Source organism: Sinocyclocheilus anshuiensis, unplaced genomic scaffold, assembly GCF_001515605.1.
Source record: "Sinocyclocheilus anshuiensis isolate Anshui unplaced genomic scaffold, SAMN03320099.WGS_v1.1 scaffold209, whole genome shotgun sequence".
NCBI classification, from domain to species: domain Eukaryota; kingdom Metazoa; phylum Chordata; class Actinopteri; order Cypriniformes; family Cyprinidae; genus Sinocyclocheilus; species Sinocyclocheilus anshuiensis.
This window is the reverse complement of record NW_015540880.1, coordinates 687605-707799: the sequence shown is the minus strand read 5'-3', so window position 1 is coordinate 707799 and position 20195 is coordinate 687605. Positions and strand designations below refer to the sequence as shown.

General features: G+C 36.0%; 2 protein-coding genes across 3 annotated transcripts in view; one reads left to right on the top strand and one right to left on the bottom strand.

Annotated features, from left to right (window-relative positions):
• The window catches only part of LOC107688382 (insulin-like growth factor 2 mRNA-binding protein 3), a 26800-nt gene extending 8956 nt beyond the window's left edge, over nt 1-17844 (top strand). Inside the window, exons 4-15 of the mRNA XM_016486040.1 lie at nt 7328-7379; nt 7482-7545; nt 8876-9154; nt 11004-11121; nt 12073-12264; nt 12361-12483; nt 12648-12719; nt 14337-14459; nt 14586-14660; nt 14761-14892; nt 15007-15120; nt 15851-17844. Coding sequence (XP_016341526.1) covers nt 7328-7379; nt 7482-7545; nt 8876-9154; nt 11004-11121; nt 12073-12264; nt 12361-12483; nt 12648-12719; nt 14337-14459; nt 14586-14660; nt 14761-14892; nt 15007-15120; nt 15851-15949 — 1443 coding nt within the window. The 3' untranslated portion in view covers nt 15950-17844. The remainder of the gene's footprint in view (nt 1-7327; nt 7380-7481; nt 7546-8875; nt 9155-11003; nt 11122-12072; nt 12265-12360; nt 12484-12647; nt 12720-14336; nt 14460-14585; nt 14661-14760; nt 14893-15006; nt 15121-15850) is intronic.
• A 1162-nt stretch (nt 17845-19006) lies between these two features.
• Nucleotides 19007-20195, bottom strand: part of LOC107688332 (protein QNR-71-like) — an 8753-nt gene continuing 7564 nt past the window's right edge. For both annotated transcript variants that reach the window (XM_016485968.1, XM_016485969.1), the window contains exons 11-12: nt 20002-20095; nt 19007-19910 (exon numbers count right to left, since the gene is read on the bottom strand). In XM_016485968.1, the coding sequence (XP_016341454.1) occupies nt 19760-19910; nt 20002-20095 (245 nt within the window). In that variant the 3' untranslated portion in view covers nt 19007-19759. The remainder of the gene's footprint in view (nt 19911-20001; nt 20096-20195) is intronic.

Sequence of the window (20195 nt, the reverse complement as noted above, 5' to 3'; positions counted from 1 at the left end):
TCATAGACATGTATTTACAAATCAAGTATAATGGGAACACAGAATGATCTTGGAGAGAGCTTTACCGAGCTGACTGCTGTAACCGAACGCGACCAGGGTTTAAACTTTAAAGGCTGAACGAATGACTGACAGCCACAGCGGAGAAAAGAGTTTGTGTGAACTTTAATGTAAGGACTTAAATATTCATATGTAGCTCACATTAAGCTATCGTATGGCTTCAGAAGTAAAACAGAATAATTTGCACAATCGGGGGAAAAAAAACAAAACAAATCTTGGATTTGGATCGACCCTCTCTGACCGATACCCGATCCGAGAAAAATGGTACTATCGGAGCCGATACCCGATATGAATATCGGATCGGCGCATCCCTAAAATGAGCACATACTCTCCAATAAATGCGCAATTATCCTTCATATTTCTTAAGTCAGAGATGTTCCAAGCAGTCTTTTGGGAGGTAGCCTGTTGTCCGTGTTCGTTTTAGAGGTGTGTGACTTCAATTTTGTGAGGTCTGAGTAGTGCTGGGCGGTATACCGGTTCATACCGAATTGTGGTGAGGGGAGAGCTGTATGTGTTACTAAGCGTGAAAGTTCCGAAACTGAAGCTGTAGAACTAATAGAACGTGATGACACATAAGAACTCGTCCACATTGACCGCCACAACTATCCACCGCCCCCTGCCATCAGCTCCCGCGTCTCTCACACACACGCGACTTCAGCACTAGATTTAGAAACTTTCAGATCCTTTTAGCGTTTTTTTCCCATTATTTAGTGTGGTATTTTTTGACAGTATTCACTCATCATGACAGTAAAATTGGGCATTCTAAGTCAATATACTGCAGTATTTCCTCTCTCAATCAGTAGAAAATATGGTTAACACCCGGTCATGCATGAAAAAAAAAAAATACACCGTCATATACCGTGAAACCGGTCTAATTTTGAAAAATACCGTGATATAAATTTTTGGTCATACCACCCAGCACTAGGTCTGAGCTTTGAGAAGCCTCATCATGTGATTTATAGAGTTACAAAAATCACTTAACGTGCTGATGTGCATCTTGAAAAATGCTTCTTAAATCCATTTTTGATATTTGTGCTCTATTATAAGATGGATAGTCAATATCTGGCTTTTCTTGTTTAGTACGGATGTCAGTCTAGATCAAATCTAATAAAAGCATATGATGTTCAGTTAAAAAAAAATCCCCTTTACACCTACGAACCCATTGTTATTGTCCTTCATTTATCAGATCAAGCTATCTGTAGAAGCGTTTGTGTGTAATGCTCTGTACACCGCTCTTTTCCCTGCCGCTTTTCATGTGAGCTTGAGACAAGATCTCACTGACCCTTCGAAAACTTGCATGACATGCTCGCTTTTCTCATCCCTCTTTCTCGTTTCATTCCTGTTGCGCTGTGTGTGAATAGAGCCTTACAGATGTCCACAAAAGTGCTTTGATCATAGGAATCAGTTCAGATTCAAAACTGCATTGTGCTCTGGCATTGTTTCCTCAGCTTTTACATCCATGACCGATTCCTCCAGTGTTTGAATTACTGGGGGAGCTGGGAGGGGCTGAGACCCCCTAGTTCTAGTCCCTCTAGACTAGTTATATGTAAAATCAGGCCTGGGGGTGACTTCCCAACTACCAGTTACATTTTAAATGTATTATAATAGTAGGTGATTACCTCCTTGATGTTGGATTGAATGTAATGATTTAAAGAAACATTAGCGTCGACAATAACTACAATTAAAATGGCCACTCGCAGTGTTGTCCATCATAGATTTTAGTCAGCAACATGTCATATAATAGGGAGCTTTATCTTCAGAACACAAATTAAGATATTTTTGATCAAATCCGATGGCTTAGACAGCAACGCCTCCATTGACAGCAATGCCACCCAAAATTTCAAGATCCATAAGGGTACTAAAGACGTCATTAAAACAGTCGACGTGACTACAGTGGTTCTACAATAATTTCATGAAGCCATGAGAATACTTTGTGCGCAAAAACAAAACAAAAATAATAACTATTCAGCAATCTCTTCTCTTCCCTTCCCTGTCATTATCCTTACGCGGTTAACGCAGTAAGCACAGTGAAGGCTCCCGTGTTCTACGTCCGAACGCCGGCTCATTATTGGCCAAAGCTGCACATGTGAGCAGCGCGATGCATGTGTGTGATGCTGATGCAGGAGCCGTTGAATAATGAGCCAGCGTTCTGACGTAGAACCTGGAAGCGCTGGACGTAAACGACGTATGAGAATGACACAGACGAGAAGAGGTTGTTGAATAAACAACCAATTTGTTTTGTTTTTGCACACAAAAAGTATTCTCGTCGCTTCATGAAATTATTGTAGAACCACTGTAGTCACGTCGACAGTTTTAACGTCTTTAGTACCTTTATGGATATTGAAAGTTTGGGTGGCGTTGCTGTCAATGGAGGCCTCTCTGAGCCATCGGATTTGATCAAAAATATCTTAATTTGTGTTCTGAAGATGAACAAAGGTCTTAAGGGTGTGGAACGACATGAGGGTAATTAATGACAGAAATTTAATTTTTGGGTGAACTAACCCTTTAAGAGCTACTGTGGGCACCAACAATTCAGTAAAAACATTTTTTTAAACATCTGCCAAAGGCAGGTAAAATTAGAAATATTACAGATAATTATTTCTTGCTAAGCATAAAACCATATTTTTTCCACTTTTAATTAAAACTATATTTTTGATCCTATGGCATTGAGGTTATTTGCTGTTCCCTTGCAAGTTGCTACATACAGAGCCGGTCATTGACATGTATGAAATGAGTCAGTCTACAACATCCATGTGAAACTGCAAATGGCTTTGTGAGGAATATTCCACGTGTCACATTCCAGGGAGGGAAATGGGCATCCTAGATAAACTTGTGCTGGTCAATTTTGCACTCAGGCAAAAGTTGTTAAACGGACTACTAAATAAACCATGAACTGCATGTTTTATGTCTTTATCATTTGCATTACTTATAATAGGTTTAGACGATCATATTTATCATTTGGGGGTTTTAGTAAAGTTGAGCTACAAACTCTTTATTTACTCACTTAAACGTCCTTCCCCTTTCCTCACATTTGTTCATTTTGGGCCCTGTGATTGCAGCAGTCTTTATTGCATATTTTATTACAGGTAAAATGAGTAAAAGTATAATGGGATTGTTTGCCATCACAGTAAATCAAAGCTACAATATATGAAGCGTTGAGATGATTTAAAGTAGGGCTGTGCGATTAATCGAAATCGTCATAAAATCGCGATTTGAGCATGCGCAATTTCTAAATCGCTTTACAGCACGATTTTCCGCGCCCCAACCTCCCTGCAGTATGCTATCCGAACCAATCAGAATGCAGCGCACCTAAATGGAAACGGATTAGAGCTTTCACACTGCACGCGGTTGCGGTCCGTCAGTGCGTTCCAGGTGCGGCGCGTCTGCAGCAGTGCAGCGATCGTTTACGCACCGAGTCTATTTTTGCTGTGCTGCACGCGCTGAATTAAAGTGACAGTGCATTGTTCACGGTAAAAATTAACATGGATTGACACGGAAATTTAGTAATTACACCATAAATATTAAAGTATGGCTTTTTGGCTAGATTTAAAACAAGGAAAATTGCACTTTTAGATAAACAACGCAATAATAGATGGCACTCGGGGTGGTAGTTAAAGTTATATTTATTGAGTTTAAACGTGAATATGTCTATGAAAGATTGTATTACAGTACTGTGATAAAATAGAATCACAATGCTGAAAAAGCATTTTCAGAAACACATTTTGTTACACCTTTACTTAGTGATTATTTTGCCTCATGTCTGTTCTAGAGACATGTTACAGCTTCTTGATAAAGCTCTAATTGGTTTTCTTTTGGAAATGTTTCAAATTCACACTGAATGCGTTTATGACTGTAAAGCATGTCTGTGTCAAAATCGTGATTAAAATCGAAATCACAAAATTGATCAAAGAAATCGTGATAGGTTTTTTTTTGTCCATATCGCACAGCCCTAATTTAAAGTCTATATCAATGTATCGATCATGATGAGTGAAGTGTTCCTAGTAAATATGATGTATTATGTTTAACTCTTTAAAGGCTGACATAGTGTTTTTACTTATAATAGTTTTTTTTTTTTTTTATGGAGCTGTTTATTGAACCTTTACACACACAAAGATTTTTTTTTTTTTTTAAGTGTTATATTTGATACATATGATAATATGGTTCCTGAATTTTATTAAGAGGCCCAAAACTGCAAAAATATGCAATTTGGTGCAGTTGCTGATATTTATATGGACAAAAAGTAAGATTAAATTCTGATAGTTATATATAGTGTATAGCGAACTACTTGCATGAATTTTCTATAAATATCAGTTTTCATGCTATATCTCCCAATAATATGGCTTAAGATAATATTTAAATGCTTAGTCTTATGATCAAAGCTCTGTAGTTTTTGTGGGAGGGCAAACATATAATGCAGTGCAGTACAGTGATGATTGAGTGATGTACAAATAAACGTTCCTCAAAAGCCTGATGTAGCCTATAATTCGATTTTAACAATGATTTTTCTAATGTGGACAATCAAGTAAACCTAAACTGCTTCAGTCCCGTAAATGTTCATCTTGAAATATTACTAACAATATGAATTATTTTTCTTATTATGTTTACTTTATAAAAGTCTGTAGAAGATTTCAAAGCAAAAATGCATACCATGACAGGAATACTTTTAAGTAAAAGGCCTTTTATTATAATTCTATCAATCAGATGACAGAAGGCATGTAGTAGATTGTTACAACAGGTTTTTCAGCGAAACGTGTTTGCATCAGGTGCAGACTGGGAAGAGAACTGTTGTAGTCCACCCCCCGTTCTTGACAAAGCAACCAGCCATTATTAATTCCCTATGTAGTAGTGTGTTGCACTTCAAGATTTGTAATAAAAACTGCTTAAATTCACTTTTGATATATGATATATGTGTTGGAGAACAAAATGTGAGTCTTTTAAAGTCTTCTGAAAATCTGAAACCGTTACGCTTAATTTAACCTTCCACTTTGGTATATGATAAATATTTTTTCAAGGTCATAAAGGCTCACTTTTTACTTATTTTAATCTGTAGTCTATTTGTAAAAGCAAAAGCTAGATATGAAGAAAGCTTTATTTTAGCATATATTACAGTTTGTGAAGTTTGGGTCCAGTAATTTTTTTTTAAATCTCACATGCTGCAATTTATTTGAACAAAATACAATGAAAACCTGTAATATTTTGGCAAATTATTACAATTTAATACCTTTTTTCTATTATAATATATTTTGTGTCATGTCATTTATTCCTGTGTTGGCAAACTGAATTTTCAGCCGCCATTACTTTCAGTGTCACAGAAATCGTTCTAATATGCTTATTTGGTGCTGTTTTTAGGTGCACATTCAGTTAAATCTGTTAAACACTACTTAAACTACTAAATTATGCTAAATGTCACAAGGGCTTTAGTTAGACGTGTTGAATTTGTGTTTAGATGTATCAAAAAAACCATGGATCATGTGTAACAGTTTAATTTCCCATGGATTTACAAATAAACATGCCTAAATTTATAGCACAATAATTTTCCTGCTCTTATTTCAGCTCAAAATGAATCTGCAGTCACATGATGTCAGGCTGCGAAAATGTCAAGTACCTACTTGAGCGAGACTTAGTTATTTAATCTCTCCCTTTGTTTTTCTTTGAGTTTGACCTGCCAGTTGTGTTCAGATAGAAGGTATTTGTGTTTTTATTGTCGTCTTGTTTCTGTGGGCACATGTTGAGATCTTGGAGTGTGTGTGTGTGTGTTATCTGTTATGGCGTAGCTTTGGGGATGTGCGTTTTGCTGTGTGACTATGCTCAGGTGAGTTTAGTCGGGCTGGATTTTAACCTGCTGCCCCATCTGGCTGCAGGCTTGTTCCATGTGTGGACACCCAAAATGTGTAGATCAACCCCACTTCCCCTCCTTCTCCGCACTGCATGGTGTCTGAAAGCCAACACCCCCTTCCTCTTTCACCCGATTGAAGGAAGCCTTGTCTTATTGGCCTGGACTGAATGATTGACTGGTTACGTAGCCAATGGCTGGAAGTGCCCAATGGCTGCTGGGAATTCCATAGTAATGCACACGCTAACCAATAGGATGGCTTGGAATGGAGAAGGGAAGTGGTGGCGGTTAGGGGGGGTTGTGGGCATTAGTATGTGTGACGTATAGGGGGCTGGTGTGTGTTTAAGCCTGTAGGCTTCCTTTTGCCCATGTTCAATGTTCGCCTGCACGCCTCCTCCAGAGCAGGAGTGGCAGAAGCGAAGAGCTGCAGCGAATAAGGTGTAAAACTGCTTTCTTGAATTCTTTTTGTTTGTTTGAGTATGAGAGTATGAGATTCCAAATGCTTAGTTTGCTTTTGAGTTTAATTTTTGGTCAAGATCCAAATCAGCAAGAGCAGACTGTTTAAAGTTGGCAATCTTGGCATGAAATGAAAATTCAGCATATTTATTTTCTAAATGCGTTATTGTGAATAATTAATTGGTCTGCATACAGGACTTCTCTAGTCACTTAGTCTGCTTTAAACCTGCTCCTGAAAGATCATGTTCATCTACGTTAGTTTTTGAGTGCAAAGCCAACACCTCAATCCAATCGACAATCAGTTTTTCGGTAAGCCGTTACACTCTGATGTGCATCACAGTAAATTTGCCCTTCGTCTCAAACATCTGGCTATTGCCCAAAAATTGGACTATACTGAAGAAAACACAGTTTTTGGAAGTCACGCTTTCTTTCTATGCCATTTGTGACCTATGCTTTTAAACCATTGGGCCTGAATCATGAAATGTTCATAAAACAACTCTTGTATAAACTTGCATGGAATTGTGACAAATTATGCAAGAATAGAATTGATTATTTACAATTCATTAACGAGGCCAATGAAATATCGCTACTTGCTTGTATCGCAACTTTGAAGTGACCAAAAAATTAATATTATTGTCTTTTACTCTCATCCGTTCCAAACCTGTATGGCTTTCTTCTGTGCAACACAAAAGCTAACATTTTGAAAAAACCCACTGATTTTCATTTTATGGACGGAAAAAAATGCTTCCTCAAAAGAAAGTCAATTTGAAACAACATTAAGTTGAGTGAATGATTTTTGGGTGAACTATCCCTTTAACACTTAACTATTCAACCTTTTTGACAGCATTATGGGTGTCTGGTTGTTTTCTTTTTTTTTAATGTATTTTATTAAATTTTTTTGTTATACCACCTTTACCACAATGTGTAGTCTCTAACAACATTAGTCTTAATCACAGTCTGAAAGTGTCTCTTCACCTACAGGTTTTGGACGGGTTGTTAGCTCAGTACGGCACAGTGGAGAGCTGTGAACAAGGTAGGATGTGCTCTTCAGCAGATTGTCACTTTAGTAATCCATATATTAAAAGATTAGTTAATCTCTCCCCCTCTGTCTTCCTCCTCTCTCTTCCATCTTCAGTCAACACTGACACGGAGACCGCTGTTGTTAACGTGCGATATGCCGCGAAGGACCAAGCCAGAGAGTGAGTATCATCCGCCTCGGATTCGGCTGGCTCAGTCACCACCCCACGCCCTCCAGAGTGTTTCTGTCCCACATCTCGCAGTGAAATGTGAGACTGTCAGTTCCACATGCACTGCTATTTGGATTTAGTCAGCAATTATAATAACTCATTCAGTGCCACCTACTGTTTGATTAGTAGAACTGCAGAGCGGTCACAGGGGTTGGTAAAAGAAGCCTCTGTTAAATGAATGGAAAGACTTGGATAGAAGAATCTTAGTCAGTTGTTTGTGCACAATAGGGAGTTCCTGTTACCATTCGCAAGTGGATGTCAGTGAAAGATTTGATGGCTTTAAAGGGCTCCGGCATTCCATCACGTCTAAACCTCATGCTCTAAACCCCTCCTCCCCCCTCACCATCAATCAGATTCGCTTAAGTTTTACATGTGTCCTGTTTGAGAAGGAAGCAGTAAAGCAGAGATGATTTTCATGGCCTTTGTCGCCGTCAAAATTGGACAATATTGAAGAAAAATACAGTTTTTTTTTAGAATTCACGCTTGGTTTCTGGGGACCTATGCTTTTAAATCTTTGCAATATTTTGGGTTTCATTCATGACACGTTCATAAAACAATTGAATAAAACTGTTGCAATGAATTGACAGATTATGCAAGGATGGAATGGAGTATTTACTGAAATGCAAAAAATTTATTCATAAATGAGGCCCATTTTAATAGTTTTTTTATAGTACATTTTTTATTTTGATTCAAATCAGCAAGAGTCAAACTGTTAAAGGGATAGTTAAAGTTAGTTTAGTTATTTATTAGTTAGTTAAATAGTTAAGATATTTATTGGAAAGAAAGCTTTTTTAGTTTTTTGACTGAACAAAATACAGTAAAAACATTCATAAAGTAATAAAAATTCTAGAATAAACTGTTGTATTGAACTGTGAAAAACTTATGCAAGAATGGAATTATGAATTTTTACTGCAATACAGAAGTGTATTCATAAATGAGGCCAATTTTGTTTATTTTCAGCAATTTATTTTGGTCCAAAGCTGCAAGAGGCAAACTCTTTAAAGGATTAAACCAAAGATTTGTGTCTTAATTACTCCTACATTTTATTTAATTTTAATTTTATTTTTCAACTAAGCATAATATCCCACACAAGAATAACAAGTAGAACGTTTAGGATGTATAAAAGTAGCTTTGTGTGTTCGTCCACCTAATATGGCTTTTGACCTTTCACTGAAATGTAACTTTCAGAAGCATGATTAAAAACGAGTTCAATGAAAGGATCTGTTCATGTTAGTATTTCTTAATGTTGCTTATCCTTCTGTTGCTCTTTTTTTTCCCCCAGAGCTTTGGATAAATTAAATGGCTTCCTTATGGAGAACTACGCACTAAAGGTTTCCTATATCCCAGATGAAACGGCTGCAGCAGATGCCCCTGCCGTGGGTGGCAGGAGAGGTTTCAACTCACGCGGACCGCCTCGCCAAGGCTCTCCCAATCTGGGCGCAAGACCTAAACTACAATCAGACGTGCCTCTACGCATGTTGGTGCCCACCCAGTTTGTAGGAGCTATTATTGGCAAAGAAGGTGCTACCATCCGCAACATAACCAAGCAGACTCATTCAAAGTAAGAATACGCAGTGTACGTAGTTGTAAATAGTCCTGTTTCACTCTGTGCACATAAGCACAGCATATTTATTTTGGCGTCAATATTAAGATGTTACAACATTTCACACTGAGCACATAAGGTTCTACACAAGCAAAGTATCAGCACTGAATCTGTTGTTGCATGTTGAAAATGCTTTATAAACCTGTTTATCAAGATCTTTTGCAATATAGTACTTAATGAAGCCACAAAATAATGTAACTAATAAGTGAAATAACGGTTTAACAAAAGAATGCTGGGTTTGTTGAAAGCTAATCATGCAGTGACTAGGGATATGCCGGTATCAAATTTTCATGTTGCGATTAATTGCTAATGCTTTTATCACGGTATACGGCATTATCACGGTTTTGAGATTTAGTTTAAAAAAAGTGCTGTCATTATACAGTATTATTATTATTATTATTATTATTATTATTATTATTATTATTATTATTATTATTATTATTATTATTATTATTATTATTATTATTATTATTATTATTATTATTATTATTATTATTATTATTATTATTATTATTATTATTATTATTATTATTATTATTATTATTATTATTATTATTATTATTATTATTTCTGCAGTTTAGCGCCATCTGCTGTCCGAGAGTGAAAGTGCGCTTTCATCCAGAGCGTCTCTCACATGTTCCGCCATGTGCTTCTCGTCCGTGCTTATTTACATCAGAGTGCGCATGCGTCTTTCACGCAGCATACAGCGGTGTTGTGCATTTTGACCAGTTGATGGGAAAAGTATTCTTAAAATGCATTCAAAATTCTGAATAACTTGTAATATATAATTATTCACGGTATTTAGAAGAGCCCACGATAACAGTATCGTGCATATTCATTACCGTGATATATCGCATTACCGAATACCGGCACAAGTCTAGCAGTGACCGGAAACCATGTTGAAGTCAGGTTTCAGTCTGTGTAGGTAGGTTGTCCTAATTATTCTTAAAGATAATTTCACTGATCAAGTTTGTACCCAGTTTGTTTTTACCCAGAAATCACTGGTTAATTTGTGAGATTTTAAAAATAACATCAATAATGTATTAATTGAAAAATAAAAATATGAATCACTTTCTGAATTTGTTTTTAAAACTAACACAAACTTCCAACTTTTAAATTGCAGCTAAGAAAAAAAGTCTGTTTTATCCATTTACTTGTTTTTAATTGGAAAAATGTATATATCAATTTACTTGCTATTAATTGGGACAAATAAAAAATGTGAATCATTTATGTTTTTAAAACAAGTTTGTTTAAAACTAATTTTATGCGCACCTTTTAAATTGAAATTAAAATATTGGCCCTTTTGATCTATTTATTTGCTTTTGACACATATATATATATATATATATATATGTTGTTTTAAATGTTGTTGTTTTTTTCGTCTCTTATGCTCACCAAGGCTGCATTTATTTGAACAAAATACAGTAAAACTAGTAATATTGTGAAGCTATGGTTTTAAATATCTGTTTTATATTTTAATATATTTTAAAATGCTATTTATTCCTGTGATTACTGACCCCAAACTTTTGAACAGTGGTGTCGGTGTATATCGCATGTACTGTCTTTTAAACAATTTGTGTTAAAGGGGTCATATGATGCTTTTTTAAAGATCATTATTCAGGGATCTTATCTATGCACTATCAGCTTGTAACACTCCAAAGAGAAAGGAAAACTTGAAATCGCATCATATGACCCCTTTAACTGAATGTTAAAGAATGAAAATGCCTTTTTGTCTATTGGCATCTGGGAAGGAAACCTAGAGTTGATCAGACTGCTGTAATAAGTTGATTACATATTATGTGCACAGGATTGATATCCATCGTAAGGAGAATGCAGGAGCCGCGGAGAAGCCCATCACTGTTCACTCCACCCTTTTTTTTTTTTTTTTGTTCTTCATTGTATGCTGGATTCTTGGCATGCACCAGGTACATTCAGTTGAATATATACTTTCCAAGAGGTCATATTTATTCTGCAGAGGTCTTTGTTTTAAAACATTGCTCAAGATAACATTTTATATGTAGATGTGAGTGGCGCTTCGTGAACCACTGGATATGCAGTTTTCTTGTCCAGTTGATTCATACATGCTGCAGAGTTCAGTTGGGGTGTTTGGCTTCCATCCAGCCTATTGCTAAATAAAATAGGCTGTGTGATGAGTACTTAAGTGGTAGCTTGACATTCAAATTTGGAATTTATTTATTTTTTTAAATATACTACTGAATAAGATGCATCTTCCTCACTTATCACTTGCGTGTGACTGGTTGCCCCTTTTGCTACATGTACCTAAGGTTGACAACCCACCCATGTCACACATACCAAAGCATGTAATTTGGTGTTTGTTTTGCTCCCACAGGTTTTCTTGTGTAATTTTAGTATTATTTGTATACTATTATGGTATATATGAATACTTTGAATTCGCTTGTATTTTTTATTATTTGAGTTTTAAGTGTTTATAAACTATTTTTTTTTTTTTTTTATATTTTGAATGAGCTTTGTTTATATTTGAGTTTTGATTTAGTATTTAGAAACTTATCATACTATTTTGAATTAGCCTCTATTTTTATGTTTTAATTTTAGTCTTATACTATTATAGTGTTTATACATTTTTTGAATTAGCTTTTATTTTTCTATTTTCAGTTCAGTCTAATTTTAATTCAGGTTATAGTTTTGTTTGTTTTTTGTGTATTTGTCATTTTTGTTTTTACACATTTATGCTTTTTTTTTGTTTTTTAATTTTAGTATTTCAGTTTTTTTCCCCTCCAACTAATGTTTAACTTTATTATGTATTTTTTTATTTCATCTTTTTCTACTAACAGCAATGATTTTAATAGTTTAATAACACTGGTTTTCTTTAGCATGTATTTGTACTAGTAACATAGATACTGTTTTTTTTGTTTGTTTTTAAATCACTTTTTCCACATTTCACCAATCCCAGTCTGCAGGATCTGACATTGTATAACCCAGAGCGCACCATCACTGTAAAGGGCACATTAGAGGCTTGTGCAAAAGCAGAAGAAGAAATCATGAAGAAAATCCGTGAGTCCTACGAGAACGATGTAGCTGCTATGCATGTAAGCCTGCAATGACTTTACATTTTTTGTCTAAAATTGTATACAGCACAACAACTTCATCTCAAGAAAAAAATCTCTGCCCTCTTATTCCCCTAGCTACAGTCTAACCTGATTCCAGGGCTCAATCTGAACGCATTGGGTATTTTTCCTGGTGCAGCGAGTGGAGGGATGTCACCCTCTGTTCTATCAGGACCTCCAGCTGGGGCTCAATCATTTGGGGTAACACAATTGGATAAAATTGTTTGTGTGTGAGGTGTTTGTGTTTGGTGTACACTTATGAGAGTAGGGAGAGTATTAATATATGCAACGGCAAAATGTGAGCCGGGAACCTACAGTCTGTGTGTGTGGGAGTGTGAGTGTTAATGTGTGTGTTTCTCCCGTAGTGCAGTGTGTTTGGGGGTGAGGTGCCATTTTGGGCCTCTACACTCTCCTCCAGCTGCAGCACAGCCTTTTCTGTAAGTTTTTATTTATTACCCACCATGCACTGCCTGGCTTGGCTGCTCGCTACTGGATTGGCTGAAGGGACAAACGTCTGTTCCCAGATTAGTCGCTGCCCAGGGGGTGTCGCTCAGCCTCCACAGCTAACAGAGATGCTGAAATGCTCCGGATCTGATGTTTAACACGTAACATGTATGGATGTAGACCTAAAGTGCTTTGTGTGTGTGTTAGTGGATAGGAATGAACATTGTCAAGTGTGCAGTTAGATGGGATGGGCATGAAATAACATGGGAGTTAGACTAACCCATAAACTAGGATGAAATGCACAGGTGTGTCGTTTGTGTCTATATTGACTTAGTGATTTATTTTTCAAATTGTCCTAGAGACCTATCTGAATAGTTCTCAAGCTGAATATTTACTTAATCTACATTTGTGGATTTATATCAAATAAATACAAAAGCCCCTAAAATAGTTGGTTGATTAAATTGTAAATGTAAAAAAAGATGTATATATATTATTTGGAAATAATATAAGAGAAATTGTTGAAAATGGTCTTTTATGACCATTTACATCCAGTCTTAAAAATAAAAAGCCTTTCTAATTTGCATACAGCAGCATTTTGTTTTATTTTATTATTTTAATTGGTTATTTTATTTTTAATTTGTCAAATACCCACGTCTGATGTTAAACCCATACTGAATTTATCAAATTTTTATAAAATTTTATTTCCAAAAAGTGGTATATGGAATGAATGTATCCATAAATTATATGAAGTGACTCTAGTTATAAAGCAAATATCTAATCATTGGTATTGTTGAAAATAAAAATGACCAGACTCCATATAGAAGTTGTAGAATTTAACACACAAGACTTACTTATGTATGTTCATTGAAAGAAGAATCGCCTTTGTGATTTTTTTTCAAGTCTTCATTGACTATAAAAATTTTTATTAGATTGTCCTGCTTTAAATGATACTAGGAGACGTTTAAAGTGCATTAATGGACATTATAAAGTTTCTCCTGAGAAGATATTAGAAGTATCAAATATCAGTTGTACATAATAATTTATTGTTGAAAAATGTTCAAATTAATGTATACAATTCATCGAAAGTGTTGTTAGGTATTTTATTTTAAATATTATTTTTGTGTTGCATATGGTGACAAATGAACTTATCTGTGACATGAAAAATTATTTAAGATCAGTTAAGATCAGACTGAATTAGGAGCTTTATTTTAAAAATATTATAGCATGGGGGAATTATAACTGGGTGAGCAGATTGTCTGTTTGTTGAATAGGCAGCGTGTTAATATATCATGTTCATTACGTCAGGGTCATGTCCGAATGAGCCGTTTTTGCAGCTTACTTTGAATAAATGGTGCTTTTGGTGTGGGATGGATGAATTACGAACCTGGCAATATATTTTCCAAGCAGAGTGAATTCAAAAGATTAAATCTTGATTCCTCATGTTGTGACCTCTGTTGAGTGAATAGTTGATTTGTTAACTTGTTTGTTTGAGTAGTTAGTTGACTGAGTCCCAGGATGTCTTGTGGCATATTCTCTGGATGTGTTTCTATAAAAGCAGATTTATTTAGTGTTAAATGTGTGCTCATAACTCATGAGTGTATTTGTGTCAGCAGCCACAGGTGGAGTCGGAAAACGTGCACCTCTTCATTCCTGCTCTGGCAGTTGGTGCTATTATCGGCAAGCAGGGCCAGCACATTAAACAGCTCAGCCGCTTTGCTGGTGCATCAATCAAAGTGAGTGATGGCAAGAATGACCTTTTACCCTCATCCTAAAACGGTTTGTTAAACGTAATAGTTATAATTTTTCTATTTTGCTATGCTGTAGCAGTATTAAAGTATAAGATCTGTCATTATGGATAGATTGCACCTGCTGATGAAATTGACACCAAGCAAAGAATGGTCATTATTACTGGACCACCAGAGGCACAGTTCAAGGTAAAATTGTTTTACACATCGTATGAATTGAGCCATTTTATCGATATACACTCATTTGATTGCATATTCATGCGTTGATTTTCTGTGCTGCTTTTTTCAGGCTCAGGGACGTATCTTCGGGAAGTTAAAAGAGGAAAACTTCTTTGGTCCGAAGGAGGAGGTTAAATTAGAGGCTCACATAAAAGTGCCATCATTCGCCGCTGGCAGAGTCATTGGCAAAGGAGGCAAAACGGTAAGTGGCCACTTTACATTTCTAATAAAAATTTTCAGTGCTCATGTTTGCTTTACAGATACATTTAACCCCCCCAACATTGCATGTTTGTAGCTGATCTGTGTTTCTCTTTAGGTGAATGAACTACAGAACTTGACCAGTGCAGAGGTGGTTGTCCCGCGGGACCAGACGCCTGATGAAAATGACCAAGTAGTAGTAAAAATCACAGGCCACTTCTATGCAAGCCAGGTGATTGAGCTACTAGACATACTAGAACTGCAGAATGGGGTTAAAAGGTGTAATTTTTCTTATGTTAAAACACTTTCTCTGATCCCAGCTTAATGGCAAAGACAACTAATCATAAGTAATCCGTAAGTTTGTAAGTGTTGTCATGCCAAACTTTTGATGTGGAGCTCACAATGAGTGTGACTTTTTATAATAATAATAATAATAATAATAATAATAATAAATGGTGAATAAATAATAATAATAATAATGAATTATAAATGAATTTAATGAAATGTGTTTTTTGAAATGTAAATGATAATTTAGATGTTTTAATTGATAGTTTATTGAAATCTATTTATATATTTATTTTGATGGTCATAGTAATGCAATTGAAATACATTTGTTGAAATGTATTTATTGAATGTATATAATGTATTTAAATTATTTAATCCTGTATTTAGTAGTTATAATTTATTTTTATTTTATTATTATTATTCATTTAAATATTAAAGTACTTTAGTTATTATTATTATTATTATAGTACTTTAGTCACGTTTTTTCCCCCCAGTGTAATGTTAAGTAATTTAGCCGCCCCTTCACTGAGCCTTACATACAGCTTTGTCCAGTATTCAATCATCTGAAAATGTTTAACTTTGTCTCCATTTATTGCTGAAGTGATTTGGTATTATGTTATTTTGCTGTTTGATTTGAGTATTTCAACCCCTTTGTTGTTTTCTTTCATGTGTCCCAGCTGGCCCAGAGGAAGATCCAGGAGATTATCTCTCAGGTGAGGCGGCAGCAACAGCCCAAGGCCTCGGCCACAGGTCCACCAGTCGCCCGGAGGAAATAGAGCCACTGCGTCTTCTCGGAGACTGAAAGGACATGGGGCACGTCCATCTCAGGGGTCAGGGAATGTCCTTAAACCCCGCCCGCTTTTACACCCATTCCTTCTGAAAGTTTCAGTGAGATTGTGTACACCTGCACCCCCCCCCACCACCACAGCCCCCCTCCTTTTCAATCAAACCATAAGAAAATCTGCCACCCAGTCCTTGCCTTAATATGGTAACTGCACAGACCTTAATTGACAGACATTAAACTTTGTTTTTGTTATGAGTTTACTGGGAAATGCAGCATTTGAGTGTAAAAGGCGTTTCAAGCCTGTTTTTTTTTGGGGGGGGGTAAGGAATGGGTGACACAGGGTGGGGTTTATGGTCTTTGGCTTGAGATGGAAAGAGGATTGTTGATGGAAGTATGCTGTCCCGGGATCCATAGTGGCATTTTATAAATTCTGATGCATTTTATAGATTAATAGATATATACATATATAAAATTATGAAAGAAGGTGGAGCAACACTGCCACTTATGACTGAGGGAAGTGTTGATTGGTGTTGGCCAGGAAACCAAGTTAATATGCATTTTACTGATCTACCTCAGGCTAGAGTACCTCAGAAAAAAAAGAAAATGATGTATGAAAAAATGTTCTGTTCTTTTTTCTTTTTTTTTTTTCTTTGTGGTATTTTGTATACTTTATAGAGCTAATAGTTCTTGAACATTTTTATTTTTTTAAGAAAATGTAAAATTTAGTCTGTAGTTAACGGATGAATCTCGAACTCCGCCTTGCTCTGTTTGCCGCGTGCGCGATGAATAACTGTATATACGTTTGCGTGGGTAATAGTGGAGTTTGAGCTTCCGTGTTAGCTACAGATAGGAGAAAGAAAAGAAAAGCGCCTCAGTTTCGCTGAGGAGCCACCACCCTCTGAACACCGTCAAGGTAATGAGAAATAACGCCAACCGTACATACCGCAGCAATGCCGTGCTAATATGCTAATAACTGTATCGGCGGTAGCAGACGTTTCACCCGCATTTCATTACACTTCAGTTAGGGTTGGATGCAAGCAATAGAGGTCAGGGATAAGCAAGGTCCTGCTGTAACCTCTTTGACACCCCCTCATCCTCAGTGCGACTAGTTGTCTATCAAATTAAAATAACGACCAGCCCGATTGAGGTTGTTTCTTCTTTTCCCGTGCTCGTCGTTTTTTCTCCCTTTGCTTTTTCAAATAATGCGCTCCGTTTGGTCTTGGGACGGGCGTTTTTTGGTTTTGTTTTTGCATCAAACTGGGCTTTACATGCCGAAGATTTTCAGTGTTTAACGTCAGTCAATGCATATTAGGGGTTCGGGGAGTTAAACTGTTCTGATGTGTTTGCGTTGATAGCTATAGGTTACAATAGTCGAGGGCGCGTCTCTAACGAGCAGTAACGTAGAGATGGACGCGCGAATGGTTTAATTTATAGCTTTCGTTTATCATTCAAAGTGAAAAAAGCAAAAAAATATATATGAACTTTAGCAAAGAAAAAACGTTTAGTAAAGAAACCAATATTCCTTTTTGTTTTCATGCAGAATGTTAATATGATTTGATTGTGGTAAGAGTGCATCCATGCTTCCACACTAGTAAGACCATTGTCTACCTCAGCTGAGGAAGGGGTGGGTGGTGGGAATACTTCCATCTTACCTGAGACCTCCAGCGCGCGCAGCGATACCTCAAGTCCCTCGCGAACACTTCCGCACTGGGTACACGCGTGGGGCCGAGCGCTGACCAGAGGGGCACAAGTGATCGTTTTGTTTTTCTTTCCACCCTTCTCTTACACCGTTTTTGATCTACCTCTTATTAGAAAAGTATTTAAATTAGAGGCATATTGCTATGTGTTAGAATCTATAGGGTCATGTTCCATCTGCCCTTTCCTCACCCAAAAAAAAAACATTTAAAAAAAAAAAAAAAAAATCATGTATGGCTAGACTTAAAAGATGAGAAAGAAAATTATTTCGTTTTTTGCCAGCAATTTATTCTCCGCTAACTGATTTGAAACCTCACCTGCTTTTTTCTTTCTGCTTCTTGGTTTGGTGATGTGGCTTCCTTGTATTGGGCTTTATTTCTTGCATAAGTATTGTTTATTTGGGATCTGATTAATGATAGCTATAGAATTTTTTTTCGAGGGCCTGCTTCATTTCTTGATTATGAAATAAGAACAATTAAGTCTTTATTATGTTACTTTTTTCATGTCTTATGGATGCTACAGTTTTTGTTTTGACTGGGATCTGTTCCAATTTCATGGCTGTGTTGTGTGGTGAGTCATGTTTCAGTGGGAATGTGATGTGGAAATCCGGGAGCTGGAATAGTTCCAGGGTAAAAAGTGGTCTGATTTCAGCATGATAAGCAACATCCCCTCCGACCGTGCTTGTGCGCCCTCACACACCTCCACTTGTCAAATGCCTCTGATACAAAGAAAATGATTAAAAGTCAAGTTGGCTCCTAGTTACCATTGTTTGTGATTCTTTGGGTGTTCTTTGTGTCCATATTTGTTGAATGTTTTTACAGGTGTTTTTAAAATTATTTATGTGTGTGTGTGTGTGTGTGTGTGTGTGTGTGTGTGTATTTAAGAGTGTTGATTTGTCAACTGGAAGGTTGTTCCCTCCCTCCCATCCCCAAATATTTTCAATAGTGAATGAAATGAAATAGTTTCATTTCAATGTCAGTTCAAATACCATACACTCTTAAAAAAAATAAAGGTCTTTATTGGCACCTATGATTTGAAGGACCATTGGAACTCTCCATTGCTCAAAATATTGTTTATAGTGGAGAAAAAAGGGTTCATTAGATTTATAAAAAAAAAATAAAATCTTCACACTAAGAAATGGTTCTTTTTGTACTTTGGGTAACCAAACCTACTTTTTCTGTGGCATCACTGTGCACAAAAAATGGAGCCTTTATTTTTAATTGTACGAAGATTTAGAAAATGACAAAAGTTGTGTAGATCATTAGCAAGTGGTTTAGAAATGTTATTAGAATATTTTTGTATATTTAGCACTTACAGAAGTGGATACATTATTTAAATCATAAGAGGTGATGAATATTTTTGAAAATTGCTGTCAAATGTTCATTTTAAATACATAAGCATATACCTGCATGTATATGTGATCAGTAACAAATTTCCCACATTGCTTAATTCATGCTTTATAAAAGGAACTTGTTAGTAAAGTGATTTCTTATGAAACAACAGCTTAATTACCATCAAACTTGTATTTTTCTTTTAAAAAAATGCATCAAATTCAGTCCCCAAATATTTAAAATGTTTAACTATGTTCAAAACAATGTATAACTTCTCAGAACATTACAAAACATACAACTCACTCGAATTTCTAATCCTGTCTGCAAATTAAGAAATTTTCCAGATAAACATGTCAAATGAAATGCCACGAAGCATCATTAGAAAAATGGGCAAAAGCAATAATTTTCAGCTTTAAATCCCAATTTATATTTTAGTGGTTTTGGTTTGGGGAAAAAAACTAATTATGACTTGCGCATGGGACACATTTGGTCAGTTAGTAGTTGTTTTAGTCATTTTAGATGATGGAAACCCCTGTAAATCTGGCATATCTGGGCTCGCTCATCCCAAATCTTCCATTAAAAATCTTTAAAGCTTGCATGTGCTATAACTAAAATTCTATGATTACTTAATTCTAGCTAAACTGATGAGAAGATACCAATGTTATCTAATCTTGCTAAAAGTAGGCACCTATGAGATCACTTCTGTTATTCTCTCAGATAAACTACAGCCAAACTCATATCGAATAAATAGCAACTGATTGCTGCAACAACTCGGATCAGTCTATAGTGGCCTCTCTCAATAAATGGCTTCTCTCCTCATCAGCAGAGAACAGAGCTGCTCTTAGTTTGCTTAAACTCCAGTTATCAGTATTTCTCTCAGCATCATCCAACAGAGAGCGTCTCACCGGACGATACACCTTATATCGCCTGAAAGGAATAAAAAACACAAATAAGTAATTAAGATAAAGTTGCATACTGTTATGTTTTTAAAAATATCAGTTTGGTTAGTGGTACTCACTTGTAAACCATAATGGCAATGAATGCAAAGATGGAAACAATCACAGCGCTGGAAGACAGAACCACCTCAGCTACATGGGAGGATTTAGGAGAATCTAAGAGAAAGCAAGCGACAAAAATGGAAATATTCAGTTGTCAATTATAATGTTTATAGTTATAGAAATTAAGTACATTTATTTATACATTTGTAATATT